General features: G+C 38.6%; 1 protein-coding gene across 1 annotated transcript in view; it reads right to left on the bottom strand.

The window, feature by feature from the left end:
- Positions 1-761: 761 nt before the first annotated feature.
- bcam (basal cell adhesion molecule (Lutheran blood group)) overlaps positions 762-20,402 on the bottom strand; it is a 37,841-nt gene continuing 18,200 nt past the window's right edge. The window contains exons 2-16 of the mRNA XM_079469191.1: positions 11,524-11,651; positions 11,226-11,442; positions 8,880-8,956; positions 8,673-8,769; positions 8,133-8,315; positions 7,913-8,034; positions 7,666-7,816; positions 7,400-7,515; positions 7,152-7,293; positions 6,127-6,251; positions 5,901-6,042; positions 5,593-5,631; positions 4,245-4,386; positions 4,068-4,167; positions 762-3,337 (exon numbers count right to left, since the gene is read on the bottom strand). Coding sequence (XP_079325317.1) covers positions 3,332-3,337; positions 4,068-4,167; positions 4,245-4,386; positions 5,593-5,631; positions 5,901-6,042; positions 6,127-6,251; positions 7,152-7,293; positions 7,400-7,515; positions 7,666-7,816; positions 7,913-8,034; positions 8,133-8,315; positions 8,673-8,769; positions 8,880-8,956; positions 11,226-11,442; positions 11,524-11,651 — 1,787 coding nt within the window. The 3' untranslated portion in view covers positions 762-3,331. The remainder of the gene's footprint in view (positions 3,338-4,067; positions 4,168-4,244; positions 4,387-5,592; positions 5,632-5,900; positions 6,043-6,126; positions 6,252-7,151; positions 7,294-7,399; positions 7,516-7,665; positions 7,817-7,912; positions 8,035-8,132; positions 8,316-8,672; positions 8,770-8,879; positions 8,957-11,225; positions 11,443-11,523; positions 11,652-20,402) is intronic.

Below are 20,402 nucleotides of genomic sequence, written 5' to 3'. Positions count from 1 at the left end.
TGAGAGGGTGAGTAAATGATGACAGAATTTTTTTCTGACCTAGTGACGTTTGATAGGTGCAGCTTTACTATGCTGTATATGCTATTTGGGACCGTTGTCTGAGGGGGGCAACCAAAAATTTGCATTTACCTTATAATTTGCCTTGGGTGCCATGAATTTAAGTGGCCAGCCTGCTTGTGTTGACATGTGGTGGGATACTGTATATTTCAAAAGGTTTTCTTACAAAAAAGCCTATAGGCTTTCTATCATACACTGTAAAAGAAAAACTGTAGTATTCTGTCATATGTTAATATATTTTAGTTTTTCATGTTATTTTACACCCAACCGTCAAAACCATAAAACAGTAAATTACCCTCAAATGACAGTTTTTAGCTAAAAACACGATTTGAATGTTTGAGTAGTGACTTGTGTGCAGTGCAGATGGGGTCTGAGTAACTTTAAGCAATAAAATCATGAGCACACTTCCCATAGCCTAAAGTATATCACTGAATATGCCGGTTTACTCCCACAGAGATGGAATATCCAAACCCCACGCCTATCAGATTACATATTGTAATGATCATAGTAAAATGTCTTTCAATTACGGAAGTGTGTAAAACCTATCCCCAAAGGTAATGCTGTCTTTACATGTGGAAATACCTTAAGGGGTTTTTTGCATAGTTTAATGATTAACAAAATCATGCACCATACACTTACCTGACCGTTATATTTTTCAGCCTCATACATCTGCATTATTAGTGAACAAGAAAGGAAACTCAATAGAAATGAAGATTTAAAATCAATTATTTGATATAACATAAAACAGGAGACACATATTTTGGAATTTCTTTTTTTGGCAGTATAAATTCTACACAGTTCCAATCAGAAGACAAGCTACAAAGTTCACAAATGCGTACCACAAAATATACAGTATACCTGGAGGGCATAAACAATTTTAGCAATCTGTATGACAAGCTATGACATCATATGTTCTTTCTTACAAGACCGGTTCAATTGGTACACAAATACAAGAAACTGATCAGTAGTTAACACATACATATTCCCCCTTAGTAAAAAAAACTCTTTTAGTATTTTGAGTGCTCAGACACATTGGTATGAATGTATTGCCCATAACGGTAAAGCACACCCATGGCTACATTTAGAAATATGTACATGAGTAAATTATCTCCGAAACATTAAGATTGAAATAAAGCCTACAAGTCTGACACAGAGGACTTTACAAATTACCATTATATACTGTATATCTTTCCAGTGTTTAAAATGGGAGTTTCCCTTTCCCACAAGATGATTCCCAGAGATGTATCTATTGGACAATGAATACTTACCAATTCATTAGAACACTCTCCACTACACAAAAGTCTCAGTAGGTAAAAAAATAACAGTGTTATACCCAAACCAAATCCCATCCCAACTTCTAGCCCATGACCATGTCTGCTTAGTTCTTTTCTATGCTCTTACCCAAATGTAGTTAATCTGCATCCATGATGCCAGTCAGAGAGTCTAGAATCACTGGTTTGTTGTTTCAGTGAAGAATGGTGCATGTTTTTGTAGTCATTGAGTAAACTGTTAAAATATCGTCCGTACAGTTTGCTGTTCTGACATGCAGTGGACCAACTTCAAGAACTTGTTATTTGAGGAAAATGACAAGGCTCGCAACTTATCAGTAGGAACTGGGTAAAAATGACAGGGTCTTTCAACAACATAGTGATTCTAGAGTCGTCCAGCTGTGCCTCATGTGAACAAAGCCTGCTTTCACTAAGGAAAAAACATACATACAGATGCAAAACAAACAAACCTGAAATCATCATATACAAGTAAACAGAAATCATTTTTACAGCATGTCTTCAATCATATATATTTGGTTTAAAAAAAGAAATTAAAGCAAAATGAAAGTGGTTATGAATAAAAATGATAAATAACAAAAGCTGATCACTCAGTAACAACAGTAAAACGAAATTCCGGCCCTATCCCCCAAATGTGACAAGCTGTTCTTCTTTGTCTCCTTCCTCTTCCGGTCATTGTTTGCTTATGAAACTCTTGGGGTTTTATTGTATTAACCTCGGTCAACTTTAAGAAAGGCTTAAGTTGTTTATGCATCATTTGAATACAATGACCTTATGTAGATAAAGGTGCTGGGGAAAAAGACAAATAGTAAAGTATGCCGGAAACCCACTTGCTTTGACTTGTGCTCAATATGCGGATAATTTTTTATTACTTTCAAAAATTCGATAATACAAATGGAAAGCACAAGTAGGAATATAAACGAATAAACTCTAAGCCCAATCGGGAGCCATTTCTAATGTGTGTCTGTCATTTTTAACTTACAGGATAACCCTGACCTGTCCTCCCAGTAGCTCATGCTTAATAATTACAGAAGTCTTTGAACATGTTCGGGCTGTAGAATGGAATCCAGGGCAGGACAGAGGAAATGAGCTGATTCAGTTCTTTAACTCTGAAGTATTTCCAAAACAACAAGCATCTCAGACTCAAGCTGAATGACTGTGAATTCTGATAAATGGTTTCATGTGCTTTCTGTTTGAATTCTGAATTTCTCTTCACTTCCTGCCTTTTGGCTTTAGCTCGATTCTTAAAGGTGTAGTACATTAGAACAGCAATGAGCGTGCTATTTAAGGCATGACCTAAAACATTTAAGGGCAAGAATGTGAATATGGAACGAATACGAATGGCAGAGCTTATGCGAACAGTTGGACAGTGTGTATGTTAATAGCATATCAACATGTTCCATGCACATCATGACCAAAGCAGATAATGTCTGAATAAAGCCATGTAATGTATACAGGTATGTGAAGGACTCAAAATAAAAATATAGTTCAGTGCAGTTGGTAAATGCAGGGGTAGCTATCTTAGCCTGCATCATGTTTACAGACCAGGGTGCAGCACAGTATGAAAAAGAATTGCATTACGTGTCTAGTGACTTTCTTGTCTTTGTTTTGGGGTATATAAGTAAATTGACACTGCTTGCTTAGCACTGACCTGGTGTTTTTTGGTGCTAGATATCTACTGCCCAGACATTCACAACTGACCTGATAACAAAATCTTGACACACTAGGTGCCTTATCAAAATAATGACAGATTTACATTTATTGCCCCTACCTCCTCCAAATTGAAACACACCCTCAGTGTAACATCATTGCCCCTCCTACCGTACCCATACCCATACCCCACCCCAACCCGCCCAAATGAAAACTGTACAGCTAAAATGAATTTATCTTCTCTCTTCTCCATCTGGCCTGATGCATATGAAAGTAAAAACTGTGTTCCAATTCCATCACTTCACCTCCTCTTGCAATCCTGCTGTGTTCTTCTTTCTTTAAGACTGTGAATGGGTAAACGTGATTAATGAAGTTGCTTTTAGGACACGTTAGTAAATCTAGACTAAGCTAGTGTTAATAGCCATCATATTGTTTCTAGATATTAGGTTTTTAAAAACTTCAATCCTTTTTGGTCACAATCGTAAAACGTAAATATTTTCTATATTTTAAAATAGTAAACTCGTGTTTAGACTGATATTTTCCTGATTTCTAGACTCTGTCAACAGGAGTTTAGTAAAATATAAACAAATTATTCAATTTATTGGCAAGACTTATATTGTCTTAGATTTTATATTTTACGTTTTGACCAAAAATGTCATAAGCATAACATTGGAATGCCCTAAATGTTTCTTGGTCTTTCCTTGGAAAGTTTACATTTACATTTAGTCATTTAGCAGACGCTTTTATCCAAAGCGACTTACAAAGAGTTCAGGGAGCAATGAGTGATATGTCATACAAAGTTCTAACATGTTTAGCTGTCAACTAAGAGTTAATCACAGGACTGTGTTTGTCATGTCAAGAATTATTACAGTTTGTTTTTTTTGTTTTATTTAGTTTTATTAATGTTTTAAATCCGATTTTTATTTTTATTTTTTATGTTAATTTTAGTTTTAACAAATTTGGTAAATGCTTCATTTTATGATTTATTTGTAATGTTTTTATATTCCTTTATAAGATAAGTAAAATAAAATAACCATGTCCGACACGTTACTGTAACTGTATGTGATGCCTCACCTGATCTGCATTGGGTTTGTTTAGCAGACCAGACTCCTCATTGCCTTTTTCACCAGATTTCATCTCCACAACGATGCCACCTTTCATGTCCCCAGATGCCCTAAAAGACATGGGACCTCAGGTCAATACATGACTGTGCTGTAAAACATGGCATTTAAATGTCAGCTTACTACTTACACATCCTTCTTGTTCTTCTTTCCGCAGCTCAGCTTGCCTTTCTTATTGAGGAAGAAGAGTCCAGCCACCAGCAGAAGCAGCAGCAGAACGCACACCACCACAGCGATCACGACCGCGCTCGAACCCGCCTGTTGTCTATCAGCTGAGGAAAGCAAGAGCGTGAGGGAGGGTATATGGCGAGCGGGAGAGAATGAGAAGAACACAGGTGAGATGTTGAAAAACAAGGATGGAGGTTAATAGGTGTAACGGGCGATCGACTCGGGTGGAAGGGGTCAAGAAAGGGTGGACCGTTAGGCATAGTCAGGGGGTGGGGAGGAAGCAAATCAGAACAATAAGTTGTTCCAACAATTGTTCTTCGGTTGACAGTGAATGCAAAACCAACAGTGTGATAAATAAGGTCATGACACGAGAATCAAAATACACAGCCTCATGCCCTTCCTCACAGCTGTAAGCAAAGGAAAGATTAAATAGATCTTTCATTCACACACACACAAACTGGACAACAGAAATAGCAGGAGGGGTTATACAGACCTGTTTTAAACACGGGGTTTCCTTCAAGCAGCATTATGGGAAAAAGAAAGTTGAGTCCCATTGAACAGTACACAAACACAAACCTTCCCCATTAACTCATTTACATTTATTGTTTTCCAGGAAAAAATTCTGAACCCTTTTTAAATCAAGATAAATATACTTTCGAGACCTACAACATTTTAGAGAATAAGTAAAGTATATTTGTCTTTGCCAGAATGATTACTTTCTTATTTTAAGCACAACCCCCCCAGAATTTTGTAAGATGTATAAAATTAGATATCTCTGTGAGCTGGGTACGTTTTAGTATGTATCCAATGCTTCTTAAGTACATTTATCTTGTGTAAGGCCATGGGATGTTTAAATCTTATTACCGATTAGAATTTATTTTTTATAGCAAGTGCTCAATGTAGACATACACACGCACACACACATACACACACACACACACACACACACACACACACAAGAGTGATGCTACGAGCTAAACACCTCACCACACGCTCGAGGATGGAAGGAAAGGAGGAGAGTTTTAAGACACAGACACCTCAGACATAGAGAGGAAGGAAAGAGAGGAAAGTAAAATAGAACAGAATCCTTTATTGTCCCACACGAGGGAAAGTGAAAGGTGCAGCATCCACAAAATATAGGACGGACATCATACAAAGGTCACGTACATAATACAATATACAATATAAACAGTGTTTGGTAACGGTATAATATACAATGCGCGGAGCTGGAGAACTAGATCATGGCGTATATTCAAGAAAGAGTCCTGAGAGGGAGAGGAGGAGCAGAGAGAGCTGGGACAAGTGTCTACCTCGGTTAGCCGCATTGCGATCTGCGTCTGTCACTGGCTCTGCGAAGATGTAATGAAAGTAGTGGGATTTAGACAATGTTGCAGGTAAGTGTTTGAATTAAATCATCGTTTACTTTAAATAAGGGTATGTTGAGAGAAAAAAACATATTTGGCATCAAACTCTGCAGAAGTTGAATGGACTTGGATTACATGTAGTATGCTACATACATTTCTATATGCTTCAAATATCTTTGTGACCTACTACTATTGCCAAAATGTGCAATATGCAGGAAGTATGCAGTATGCATGTACAAAGAATAGGTGCTAACCGGATTTGATGGAAACCATGAACTTCTTGCTGTCCGTTCCATGTGTGTTTAATGCTTGGCACGTGACGCCATCCTTCAGGACTGCAGGTGTGGCTTCAAGCGTGACTCTGCTGATCACCCTATTTCCCAAAACTGTTACTGACTAAACACACATGTAAAATATTTTTTAGTGCACAATGAATATAGATTCGGGCCAATTTAGACATGTCAACACACAGTCACACACCACTTTGCCAGAGGGTGTCCAGGTGAACTGTGGAGCGGGATGACCGAGAGCAGAGCAGTTGAGAGTGATTATTCCTCCCTCCTTACCAATGAAAACATCCACTGGAGTATCAATCTCGGGTTTACCTTCGAGAATAGAAAGTGAAAAAGAGAGAATGAGAGAACCAGAGGGAAAGAGAGAGAGAGCAAAAGAAAAGCACACAGTTCGATTCAATGGCCACATTTGGTCAGCCTAGAAGCGAATGTTACATGATACATTAAACTCCAAACCAGGTCATTTTAAACTCCAGTTCTTTCATTTTCACATCATTTACACAATTTTACATCAGCAGTAGCAATGACATCATTACATATGCCTGGCCCTAGGGGAGAACATAAAGAATGGTGTCTGTATGTTATAGTGCAGAGCATCCTCTCATGCTCGTAAATTCTGAAACTAGGAAAATGAAGTTGAACTCCACCCATGAACACTACAAATGCCATTAACCCTAAAGAACAAACACAGGAAAGCAAATATGGAAAGAAAGTTTTCCAGGTGAAATAAATATGGACCCTGCCCAGAGTTAATACAGTACATGTCATACACTGCCAAAAATAAAATGTCAAAATAACTTAGTGTTCAGCAGTTTATACTAAAGTTAACTCTCAATAGAACCATGACTGTTTTTTTCTTATTTAACAAAGAATTGAGTCTTGAACGAAACAAATCTCATTTCCTCAGAAACTTGATTGGTAGTTGTTGCTTGTGGGTTGTAAGTAAGGTTGTGCTTTTATATTAATTGAACTAATGTCCCATAGTTAAAGGGCAGTGTAGGCGAATCTTTCCAGAAATCTTTTTGTTATGCTGTTAAAACATCTCTTCACATCCTGATAGCGTAATTTTTATAGTTTATATTAAAGACAGTTTGTAACTGCACTTTGGGTTCAGAAATGTCTTATTTTGCCACATGTATGTTTCTTAACAACCTGTATTGGTGAGATGCATGTTTAACTGTGTTTAAGTGTATCTGTGAGTGCAAGTGGTACCTTGTACGGTAAGGGTGACATTGGCTTGTTTTTTGAGGCCTGGCACAGAGGGTACAGATCCCACACATAAATACACACCAGCGTCAGAGAGGGACACTGACTGAAGACTTAACACACCATTCTGCGAAAGCACCTTTGAGTCCTAAAATAAATATGTACAAAGTGAAATTAAAGGAACGTAAAGATTTACAGAAAACAACGTGACCAAGATAAAACAAAGCATCTGAGAATTTTTTTTTTTTACTTGCCTTCTTCCACTGCAGGGTGTATTCGTCTGAGGATTTGGTCTTACATTGAAGCTCCACAGCATCTCCCTGAGAAGGAAACAAAGGCTCTTTTGGATCCACTTCCACGAGGTCAAGATCTAACAGAATGAAACAAGCATTGACTGGTAAGTGAACGTGTCTAAGGAGTGCAGGAAAAATTCACATGGAAGCTGTCAAATGTAGCTGTCATGGATATTGGTGGTCAACAACTAGTTCCCACTGCCATGGTGTGTGGAATTGATACTCACAATGCACAGAAAAGCTCAAACTCTTGACAAGTTCATCCTCAGCATCAAAGTCGTGAGCTTCACATTTATAGGTCCCAGCATCGTTGCGAGTCACGTTCTTCAGCACCAACTTTCCTGCTGTCGCTGGCATTTTTTTGAACGTAGTAGGGAGCTAATGAGTAAGTGAGCGAGTGTTAAGGGTCAACGTGATCCAATGGGCAATCGCAAATCAATTTGGTTGTAATGTAGAATAGATGGATGGTCTCACCTCTCGATGAATGTCAAACTCTGGCTGAGGGTTACCATCAGTCTCACAGATCATATGCACATTATCCCCCTCTTTGATTGGCCCTTGATTCATCAGTTTAAAGAACACGTTTTCTGATGGATCTGATTGGAGGAGAGAACAGGATGATGATTTCCAGGTTAAGGGGGGCTTCATGAAGTTTTATTCACCTGGAGTGTGTGCAGGTGTGTGTGTGACTCACAGAGCAACGAGAGGCTGAATGTTTCCGAGCTGTTCTCTCTGATCTGGTTGTTTGGCATGCTGTACTCAACAGTGCAGTGGAAGACTGATTTAGCATCTGCTTTTTCTGGTCGCATAAACAGTGTGCTGGTCACAGAGGTCAGACCTGAGGCTTCCTTCACTACACTAGGTATCATAAATGTTTCTGAAGGAGAGAGAGAGAGAGAAGATTAGAGAGTTTTCAGATTTACAGATTTTCTTCTGGTTGTTTGTCTGTCCACAGACCCCCTGTTTGAAAACTGTGACTGTAAAAAGCAATTCAACAGTTGGTGGGACAGAAAAATACCTTATTGTTTTTAATTTAATGTGCAGAGAGCGATTCATAAGAACTAATCATGTTTTTTTAATGTCATTACTACTTAGTAAAAAACTAACTGCTGTTTGATTTGAACTTGGAACTACACTATGAAAAAACATGATTTTTGAAATAACAAAAAGGCTCAACCTGTTTTTGCAAACAAGCTCTTCAATAATAACTGATCCATTAAAATTGAACACTTACTTTCCTTTTGGTCCTTCACTTCAGGCAGAGGTGTGCCATCCTTGAACCAGATAATACGAGGTTTAGGGTGAGCGTTCCTGCTGGTACATTTACCAACCTAAGTAGACAACAACACAAACGCCACAGAGCTGATTACCTTCTATAAACTATACATGAAACTGACACATACGACATTTACCATTTGCAGCTAAAAATTCAGAGATTCACCTCGGATGAGGAGACAGAGTCATGACTGACAGTGATGGCCTGATTATTGCCAGATATCACCGGCTTCTCTGGCGGATCTGTGAGAGGAAGGAGAAGGGCATTACTACCAGTTCATTTGTATTAATAGTTTAAACCAAGTTAAGCTCAATATTTGATTTCCTATATAAATTAAAGACTGTCACGTAACAGGCATGCAGTGCACCCACTGAAACTGGCAAGTCTTAATAATTAAGAAGGAAAATGGGAATTTAGTAAGTGTATATATCAGGACATTTACACTATGACTTTCTCTGATTTATCTCTGAAACAGTTTCATATTCACACACAAGATCATCATATCACTGCTCCCAGGCTGTCACCTGCTACAAAAATAAACAGCATTTTAATAACATTAACACCCATCCTTCCTAAAGCTCCAACTTACTCTCTCACTTTGTCATTTTTCCCCTTTTTTTTATTGCTTTCCATAGCCCAAGAGAGCTAATGTAGTTCTCAGTTACTGTATGTATCATTTGTGTGTCATCTTCTGTAATTTTGTCTAACATTTTTTTTATTTCAAATTTCAAAGAACTTGATGGGGAATGTTTCGATCTTTTTCAAGCAAAAGTCTAAATTCAGTCTCTCTTTATGTCTCTAGTAAAACAACTGAGATATGAATAAAGATTTTCAGATTCTTCTGTTCATTTTACCAATTGTCCCCCATAGAGACCAGATTATCTCTCTAAATCCCCAAATCTCTCTTAAAACAAAAGCAGAATAAAAGTGAATTGTATGGAGATAGATGTTTCTCTCTCTCAAAATGAGGACTTGTGAAGCCATTAGGTATGAGGCAGGCAGTAGTATTGTCTCCTGGGAGGAGATGCTATTGTTTTCAGGTCCCAGTGCACTCATTCACAATTATTACAGCCATTACAGCTCTCTCTCTCTCTCTATAAGGAACAAAGAGCCTGTTCTGTTACTCTCTCTATATATGCACACACACACACACACACACACACACACACACACACACACACACGCACACACACACACGCACACACACATGCACAGATGTACACGCAGCTCACGACCCCCTATGCACAGTTGCCACAGTTTTTCATGAAGTGACCTCATCGCACACAGCTGGGGAAAAGGGGTTAAAGAAATAATGATTTACTGAGCAGGGGGCTGAAAATTCTATATCACTTGATGCAGACCAATTACAGGCAATTGAAAGTACACTGACATATTAAATACATGTTTGTATGGACCTCATTTATAAAAAATAAGGTTTGTTTGTAAACTCTGGATCTCTCAGGCCATCCCTGATATGTTAACATTGGCTGGAATTTTAGCATATGTCTCATTGCAGCTGGTCTGGGATCAGTAATATGCAAGGGCAGGGTACTCTGCTGTGAGGTCAGTAATCATTAGCACTGTGTTTAATGCGCATAAAGCTATCCTAGCCCTTTAAATGACATCCATCAAACATGACAAGTGCACTGACTCTATTAATCAATAGTGTCAAATGCAATCTTTACGGCCATAATTGACCTAGGGCAACTTATGAACACAAACCAGGGCAAATGAATAGGGGTTAAAGTGACTGGCCATATGTCCTATTAAGTATATGCTAATTTGGCATAGACACATATACAAATTAAAATACTAAACTAAAAATGACTTTGATAAACAAGGATTTGCAGCTCTGCTTGCTGTATAAATGTACAGTTTGAATACTAATAAAATATTTCTTAAGGAATACATAAGGAATCTGTGTTAGATTAGGTGTAGATATAAACAGGAATCCATATAAACCTGAAATTAACATGATTGTGGATAATTGGAGCCAGATTTGATGAAACAATGAAAACACTGGAGGCTTAAAGGGATAGTTCACCCGAAAATGAAAATTCTGTCATCATTTACTCACCCTCAAGTTGTTCAAAATCTGCATAAATGTCTTTGTTCTAACAAACACATAGAAATATATTTGGAAGAATGCTTATAACCAAACAGATCTTGGACACCATTGACTACTATAGTCTGAAAAATGACAACGGTAGTCAAAAGTGCCCCAGAACTGTTTGCTTTCCTACATATTTCAAAATATCTTGTGTTGAACAGAACAAAGAAATGTATCAATCAATGTTTCCTACTCAAGGGTGGCCAAGAACTGTTTGGTTACAAGCCTTCTTCCAAATATCTTTATCTGATTTCATCAGAACAAAGACATTTATACAGATTTGGAACAACTTGATGGAGAGTAAATGAAGATAGAATTTTCATTTTTGGGGAACTGTTCCTTTTAATGCCATGTCTCTATCTGAGATCTCTACTTCTGAATTCATTTTCAGCCGTACTTACAGAAAACTTTGACCACGGTTTCAGCCTCAGAGGTTCCCACAGCCCCTCCAGTAACTTGGCAGTAAAAGGTCCTATCATCTTCCACTGTGACAGGGGCAATGGTGAGGGACTTGTCACTTCCCAGGGCTAACCGATCTGCCAACGATGTGCTGGCATCAATGCCAGTATCACCTTGGGAATGCCAGTACGCTATTTGCTTCCTTACACCTGCATTCTCCTAAAAAAAGTGGCAAGTACATAATACATGAGTAAATCAAATGTTGGATTTTTGTCACTATGGTTAAAAATAAGTACTCACAATGAACCACTGGACCGCAAGAGAGGAGGCAGGTTCAGAAGTGGTGTATGTGCAGGGCAGCTTGACTTCGTCTCCTTTTATCACCTCCACCTTTGGGATCACATTGACCGTGACTGCAGCCAAACACACTGTAAAATGAGCAAGAGAGGAAAGGAAACATTAAATATTTGATAGAAATGCTAAATGTTTTCTAAAAATGGCATGTGTTTTAAGAAGAAATAGGCATCAGTGACCAACACCCGTAACAATTTTGCCTCCCCACACCAGCCTCAGCCCCACGTGGGGAGAAATGATACACACGCTGTGACTCTCAAACAACCATTGTGTTCCTGCAGCCTCAAAACATGAAGGCCAGCTGCACATATCCAGGTGCAAGAAGAAGGAGAGAGATTATAGATAACCCCATGGTTTTATAAAATTAGGACAGCAGAACTGTGTTATGGGGGAACAGTGTGGTAACCAGGAGAATTAAGAAAAATTATTATGTGTTTAACACACTGCTCTTTAGCAGAATTAAACCTGGGTAAGGAATTTAAAGCAAAAGATGCATTTGCAGCAAAATTATGAAGTTCCAATATTTTTGTTATTAAGAATCAAGTCTACGCTCCCAAGCTACACCATACCCAAATGAAAATAAAATAAATCCCCTTCCGTTTGTTGTAGTACTGTAACATGAGTTATGGCTTTGTGTCCACAGTACCCTTGGGCCCTCCTTCATTACAGATCACAGGAGCTGTGAGGCATCCAAACAGACAATAATCTCTTTCAGGATCCGCCCTCTTCCTGAGATTCCTCCATCTGACAACACACACGTCCAAACATAAACACTCGCTCCAGCAGATTCTCATGACTCCCACTAAAGCGCAGAACCCAAACAAACAGCTCATGAGAGCCATGATCCCACAGACTACACGAGCGGAGCTAAAACCTGCCTAGTTCACTAAAGAAAATCAATTGTTGCAATATTGAATGGAGCACAAATGAAGATAAAAAAATTAAGAGAGGTTTAAAGAAACAAATCAGAGTGGATGTTAAGCAGATTAATTCTTCACCCTGGACATTTACAGGCAGTAGAGTGTCTGTTCACATCACACAGCGCACACATCGACAGTGCTTCAGTCAGGCTAATAACGTTTCAGGTAATTCCTGCTTTCAGGTTTTTAATTTCCCCTCTGAATCACCCACTCACGCACAGACAGATCTCTGTCGGTCTGGATTCACATCCCAGTGGAGGTGGAATAACAAACAAGTGTGGCGACAGCCGTCTAGCACAACACTGTTAGCCAAACTTATGATTGTATGCACAATTAAAAAAGGGCTAATAATGGACAAAACACACCAGAATGTGTTATGGAAATTATTTCTCTTGATTTCCACTTAAAATATTTGAGTATTCATAATAAAGACTAATTGAAAGGTTTGTGTGAAAGTGTGGAGGTCAGTGTGGGGTTGTGACATTCCCCTTGTGATTGACAGTGAATGCATTAAAGACCTCAATGTGGGATCAAAGGTTAATATGTGTGGACATGCACAGAACATATATCTCTTTCTCCTGGACATACTTCTCCTATGTGATGTGTAAAGTTATGACTCAATCGATAGTGTCAGTCTGGGAAGAGACAACCTGTTTTAAGAATCATTTATCTTTTATATTTAATTATTATTGTTGCAAAACCATATGGTATATTATCTATACAGTATATAGGTCTTATATATCCTATATACAGTTGTGGAAAATTAAGGAGACCATATCAAAATAATTTTTCTGATGTGTTTATAGGTACAAGGGTTGTTTTTGTTTCATTCGGGGAACAATATTTCTCCCATATTTCTAAATATAAATATTATTTCTCTTTGCATTTACTTGCAGAAAATGCAAATAAGAGAAACAGGTCAAAATGACAGAATAGATGCTCTGTATTTTTTCAGACCTTAAATGCGGCCATGAAAACAAGTTCATGCAATATAACTGTAATAATTGTACATGTATTTAGGAAAAGTTTAAATATTATATTTGATGTGTCTCGTCATGCTGTCAGTCTTTCACATTGCTGTTGAATGACTTTTTCTCTCCTGAGGTTTGATTTTCTTGAAACAGACACTGGACTGGAATGACCACAATCCATCTACAAATGCTGAACATGAAAACTTGAAATGGTCTTAATTTTTCCACAGCTGTTTATCTTATATAATTATAAGAGGTGTATTGTAAACCCAGTAGACAGGCATTGTGAATCAATCAGTGGACACAAAAACATACAGTATAACAAAAGTCATGTATCATCATGGGTCAGAGATTTAATGAGAAATAAAATATCACAACACATAAAATGGTTGCACAGAGACCACCGTATCTACTGTAATAATTCTATAATCTATAACTGCATTTTGCACACCTAGGATTCTTCCTACCTTCTATCGCACAACTACAGCCCTTGAAAGTCTGGAACTGCAATCTGCCTGACTTTGCATGAGAGTAAACCTTTAATGCATCTGTTAAAAGCTCCCATCCCGATTCTAACTCAAGACACTCGATTTGTCTGATCAATACTATTTTTCGGCTTTTTTCTGCCTAGGGGAGCAGCTGGACAGACAGAGGGGCAATTAAGGTGCAATTAGTGGCTCCTTGTTCAATCTCCACCTCAGCAGGGGCCGGGTGGGGCACGGTCAAGGGCACGCGTGTGCGAGCAATAGCGAGTGCTTGTCGCAAAGGGAAAGATAATCGGGTTTAAAGAAAGAGAGAGCGAATGAAGAAGCAGATGGACAGGAGACGTTCTGACTGTGAGCAGCAGACACATCGACAGACAGTCACACTGAGAGAACACTGTACACACACACACTCTTACATTTAGTATTCATGAACCGCTGCCATACTGAGTTCAGACAACTCAAAACAGCGTAAGGCATTTCAGAGAGATGGAGAGCTGCCACAGTCAAAGCCTGCTGTCGTACACTCCCATTGAAGTTCTGACCCAATTGTAAGCTGGATGCTATCCTTCACACTCATACACACAGAAAACGGCTGTTGAAGGAAGAGCTGGCTGCCTTTTTACTTCCACTCTCATTGTCTTTCATTGTTTCACTCTTTTCTATTCTGTGCTCATTCTTCTTTTTCACCTTTAAAAAATCCCTTAATCTTGAGATTTTTGGGTGCACTGTCTCTTTAAGATCTTTTTACACCATTTTTAAACCTGCAGTATAATTTCCCTCCCTCCTGCATTTTCTAACCTCCTTTCATTAATTTGCTGGCTGGTGGCATCACCTGCACACACAGAGGGACTTGATGTATTATACAGATGAATGGTGTGTATACAGTATCTTTCCACTGAGAGGACATACTGTACACTTGCTTACTCAGACACACACACAAGGTCTGACAGGCGAGGGGGATGATCGCTCCCTCATGGCCCACAGCTTTAGTGTAAACTCAATTTTCCATTAACACTCGGCCAAGGGTACATAAGCTGCCCGTCCTATGAGGGCTCAAACAAAAGAAGCCACGGAGTCCTCCGAGCATATAAAACGTGTAAAAAAAAGATAATAATTGTAAAAGCTTTTTTGTTCATTTACAAAGCACTTGACTCTTATTAACACAGTGGCGAAGCAGTAGAAACACATTTAGCTAATGGGTGATAACCTGATAATATGCAGATATGCAAATCTATAGGTATGTTAGAATACGGTTAGAAAGTGAAACAGTCAAGTTAAATGGGGTGTGTTTGGATGCTCCACAAAGTTCATGAATTATGGGAGTGTATTTAATTGTCTGTGCTTATAAGTGCATGTGAATATACTCAGTGTGTGTGTGTGTGCGCACATGCGTGTGTGGTTGCAAACAGGATTAAACAGACTTTTAAAAGAGCCCTGTGGGTGATCTTAATCATAGTAAACATATGGAATTATAAACATACACATACCAGCTCACAGACTGTGCTGTAAAATAAAGATGAACAGATTGTGTCGTAACCGGTGAAGTAAAGTTTCACTGCTCTGCTTTCGATATTCACTTGACCACTTTCCTTTATTTTTCACAATAAAATATGACCTTTCATACTATTCGTCACATTTATTATCTGCACTCCTCAAAATAACATTCTGAACAGGATGCTGAAGACACTGTACAGACGAACTTGTCTCTCTAACTGACAGTGACAGTGGGTCAGCACTGCCGAGCATCTTTATTAAATCCTGAGAACTGCATCTACTGAAATCTACTGAATCTACTGCAGCACCAAAACCAAGATGAAATGTAATGATGTCCCATCACCTTCCTCCTTAAAGGTCCAGTGTATGAAATGAATTGCAACCAAGGGCACACTCCACCGCTTAACCCCCCTTTCAAAGCCCTACGGTGGCTGACACAGAACTAAGATGACGTCACATTTTCACTTCTTTGCCAAAGGAGATGACGTATTTACGAAACGTGTACAAAACGTGTCGAGCAGTTTGTCTTTTTAGGGCTATTGTAGAAACAACATGGTGAATTCCATGCAAGGTGACCCGCGGTGAATGTAGATAGATATAGCTCATTCTAAGGTAATAAAAACATAACCCTTCATAATGTAAGGTCTTTATACACCTCTGAAGACACATGTTATATATGTTATATTTTGCAGTTCTGTCAACAGATCCTCCTTAATCTTCCACCTTTAAAAAGTTAAATCCACTGAAACCAAATCCTTTGACATGTTCTGGTCTACCTGCATTTATAATTGTAGGCAAGTAAAATCTTTTAGTCAAATAGGACTAGATATTATAATTTATTCAGTAACTAACTCAAATATGGCATTTGCATACTATTTATGCAAAAACAACATGCAAGTAACAATGTGAATTGAACATCCACCCACACTTACGTAAACACACAAAGTGTTAACCTTGCCGATGTTTATGGAGGTCTTTAATTTTCAGTGGTGATGTTGCGCTGAATATTATTGCTATGGCAACAGGGTACCAGGACTGCCTTGGGGGGTAATAGCAGTGAGTGGGAGGGAACAGTATCAACACTGCTTCACTGTTAACAGTTGACAACACACAACAAAAACCAGGCCAGACAGCAACAGACCCATCACAAGTTTACAGATATGGTCATGCGAATTTACCAGCTATAAAATGGAATGAGAATAGTCATAAAACACTTATAAACTAAGAACATGTAGAACTTCACTTCCTGAAGTCTTCAAATAAGCTGCCAAATACAAAACGACCAATCAGTAGATATAAGCTGGCACACTGTGAGTGTGGGGGGCAGACAGGGCATGATGAATCCATGTAAGGCCTGAATCAGTCATCACTGCTGTGATGAGACAAGAACAGGTGCAAGACAAGAGCACCAACAGCAGCTGCTGGCTCACACACACACACACACTGGCACACCCCCTCTTAGTCACAAGATCGGACTGAGCAGAAAATGACAGACAGACAGATTTGGAGGGAACTGAGGAAGAACTGAAACTGGGGTTGGGTAACTATATGACACAGAAAACTTCCAAAAGGAGACAAAAAAGATGAAATGGCAAACTGGAAAGTGAAATGTGTCCAAAAATAAGTTGCAACCTAGCAAAACATTAATTCAACACAATAAAAGCAGACATTTCACCTTTGCTGTTGTTCACCTTTGTTGTTGTTCCGACAAAGTGATATTAATTCAAACTGAGTGATCATGACTCTAGATGCCTTTTCTTTTACTTTTTTATCTTCGTACGGTTTTGAACTGTGTGATACAGGTTTGTGTTAGCTAGACACACACTCACGTGCGCACACACAAACTGCATTTTTAGTTATTTTCAAAATCAGTATTTATTTATCATTTAATGTTTAAAAACATCCAAACCAGGTAATTTGACTTGAAAGCAAAATTTTGAAAGATCAACTTGTTTTTATGAATATATCTTTAATATCTTTACCACTGGCAAATATTACTGTCCTGTTTCAAGCATAAAACTTTTGTTTGGCTTGAGTGTCAGTCACATCGCTCTTATAACTTCACTCACATCAGACTGAAGTTTGGATATTAAACGTAAGCATTTATGCTCAGCTGACTTCAGGCTGAACGTACAGGTTGTGTGCTTTGCCAAAGAGTCTTCTGCTAAAGCAGCACATCAAACAAGCGTGTGGATTTATCTTTTGGCTCCCACTAAGCAGTGCATTCCTTCATCTCATGCATCTTTCTGTGCCTCTCTGTTTTCATTTTGGGATAACAGACCTGCTGCAAATGACACTTGGGTATATATTTGCAGTCATGCTTTTATGATTTAGGCATGCAGTTGATTGTTTAACATTAAGTCATTTACAAGTATTTATTTATGCAATAAAACGAACTTTTCTGCGTGCTTATGTTAAATAAAACTCCCTTCTCTATTGACCTCTCTCGGTTATTTTTGGTTTACTACAAACAGCTTAATGCTCTCAATCTTTTTCCAAATGATATACTAAGATGTGTAAATTCTAGTTCTCGTAATAGGTAAACAATGTCAGACTTTAAATTGTGTGAAGTGGGCTACAAGATCAGTTCTCTCTATGTCTTTTGTACGGCCAACTTTCTGCTTTGATATTGCAGTTGTCCTGACAACAGGGTCATGAGTCAAAGCAATTCTGTCTGAGGGCTAAAGTAACTATCACACACAGCATGAGAGATACAGAAAGAGACGTTGGCAACTGTGTTTACATGGAGAACTTGTACATTGCTTTACGGTGATCTTTAAGATTTAGGAATTAATAAAAGATGTGTTTATTAAGCATGCACTTCATATACCTACATTACATCAATGTTGCAGGCATTTTAAAAGTTATCTGATGTGCTGGTCTGCATGTATAATTTATAGTCTAGTTAGTTAGCTGGTACGTTTTGTCTAAGCTGGCAGCAAATTTTGAATAAATTATTTAGACAAAATATATCCTCTGCAGCACCAACGGTTGATGTTTTATTCTTTTTTAGTTATTTTTAAGCTACTTTGAATTCCTCAAAGAGGAAAATGCTCTATTTGCTCCTGTCTTTGATACGTGAGCTTGCATTACAAGACTAAATGTAGAGGCATATTTGTTTGCTTAAATTATCAATATATATCACCAAATTGAATCACAGATCATTAAGTAGCCCGTAAGAGTGACCGAAGACAATTTTAGGGTCCATCTCAAAAGTTTCAAATTGCGTGTTCCAGGAAACCCAATTTGAAATTGCCTCTAAGGGACCGGAATGAAACTCACATGGCATTGACAAAAATAAAGAGATTGGATTTTTATTAGGGGATGTCAGCAAAGAGGCAGAGATGAAAAACTGAGTTAATATTTAATGCTGAGGGACAACTCTCTCTCCCTCTTACCTCACCAGCCCCCAGGCAGAGCAATTACCAGCCCCTCGTTTCTAACTCCAGCTGAATGTGAAAATGAATTTTGGGGAGATGATGTACGCTGGGGGTTGGGCGGTTAAATCTGAGAGACGTTCTGAAACTGAAAGATGGATGGCTACAAAAATGGTCAAATATAAAAAGAGACCGAGATGTCTAAATGGAAGGAGAATCTAAATGCTGAAATTTAGTGCCCCTCTGTATTTCCCCGTGTTTGCTTTTGAGCCCCTATAACAGGAGCCAGATATATGCATTGTCTGGCAGAGCAATCAGCCTCTGTAGATGACAGTTAATGGTGCAACAACCAGTAATGGATATCTAAAAACGAAGTGAATTAAATAGAACTCAGAGAGAGAGAGGGGAGAGAGAGAGAGAGAGAGAAAAAGAGAAAGAAATGAATAAAAATGGAAGCAGGCAGCAACACAACAAATAAGTGAGTGACAGAAGTGGGGAGGGAGAGAATGAAGCGGTTGGGTGGGTGGTAGGGTGGGTAGCTATATGTATTAGCGTTGACAGTTACTGTAGAAGAGCTCACACACAGTTTGTGTGTTTTAACATCGCAGCTGCTCCACACACAATGCAGAGGACACACGGGCACCTCTGCCGCACCACTCAAGCTCATTACTGAGATAGAAGGATAAGGAAAAAGGGAGAGAAAGCCGAGTCAGAAGATAAATAGTAGGACCGTGTGAGAGAGACATTACGGCTCGAATTAATCTCGCTAAAAGGGTTAGGACGGTGAGCACTGCCCTCTCTCCCTTTCCCTCCAATTCAGTCATCCACCCAATATCTCTCTCAACCTTCTCTCTTTGCCGCATAGTTTTCTCTGAGGGATGATTACAGAATAAGTCATATTTATTCATATTGAGCAGCATAGGCAGAAGAACGTGAGCAGTACGAAATGCGGGCCTCATCTGCACTCGCGGTGCTTGCTTGTGCATCCAGTGTTCAAGCACAAAAAATACGTAAAACCAATGAACAAGTGACATTTTTATTCATTGGAATACACTGTTTTAAAATGTAATGCACAGCAACAGCCGAATGACTCTAAGAGCTGGAGTCGAAAAGCAGAGTAGCCAATGGACGGACCGCCCACTAGGCAATACAATATATGGTAAATATTCCCAACGAGTTATTGGAAACAATTAATTTTTTATAAGTAATGTTATTGTCATCTATGTCCCCTCCACTTTTCAAAACAAAGTTACACCACTGTCGAGCAGACACATTGTGTTTTGGGTGTAGATAACCACACGAAAATCGGTTATTCAGGCCGAAATGACACAAAGTCAACAGAGCTTTATTTCTGGAAATACTGTACGTTTTTGAGGGATGCAAATAAATTTGAACTCATTACACGGCACATTTGTCAGTTACTGTACCATTTGCTCGCTCACTTCATAATTTTGTCTAAATACATTTTTTTTCAATAGAAACTACAATTACATAGTTGTTGAAATACAGATATCTTCAGTGGGCTATCAGGCAACTATGAGACATTGTTGTAATTTCATTTGGAATTCCAAAAGAGAC

This window comes from Barbatula barbatula (genome assembly GCF_947034865.1).
Source record: "Barbatula barbatula genome assembly, chromosome: 12".
In the NCBI taxonomy this organism is placed as follows: Eukaryota; Metazoa; Chordata; class Actinopteri; order Cypriniformes; family Nemacheilidae; genus Barbatula; species Barbatula barbatula.
Note: the sequence above shows the minus strand (reverse complement) of the source record. Positions and strands in the feature narration are given on the sequence as shown.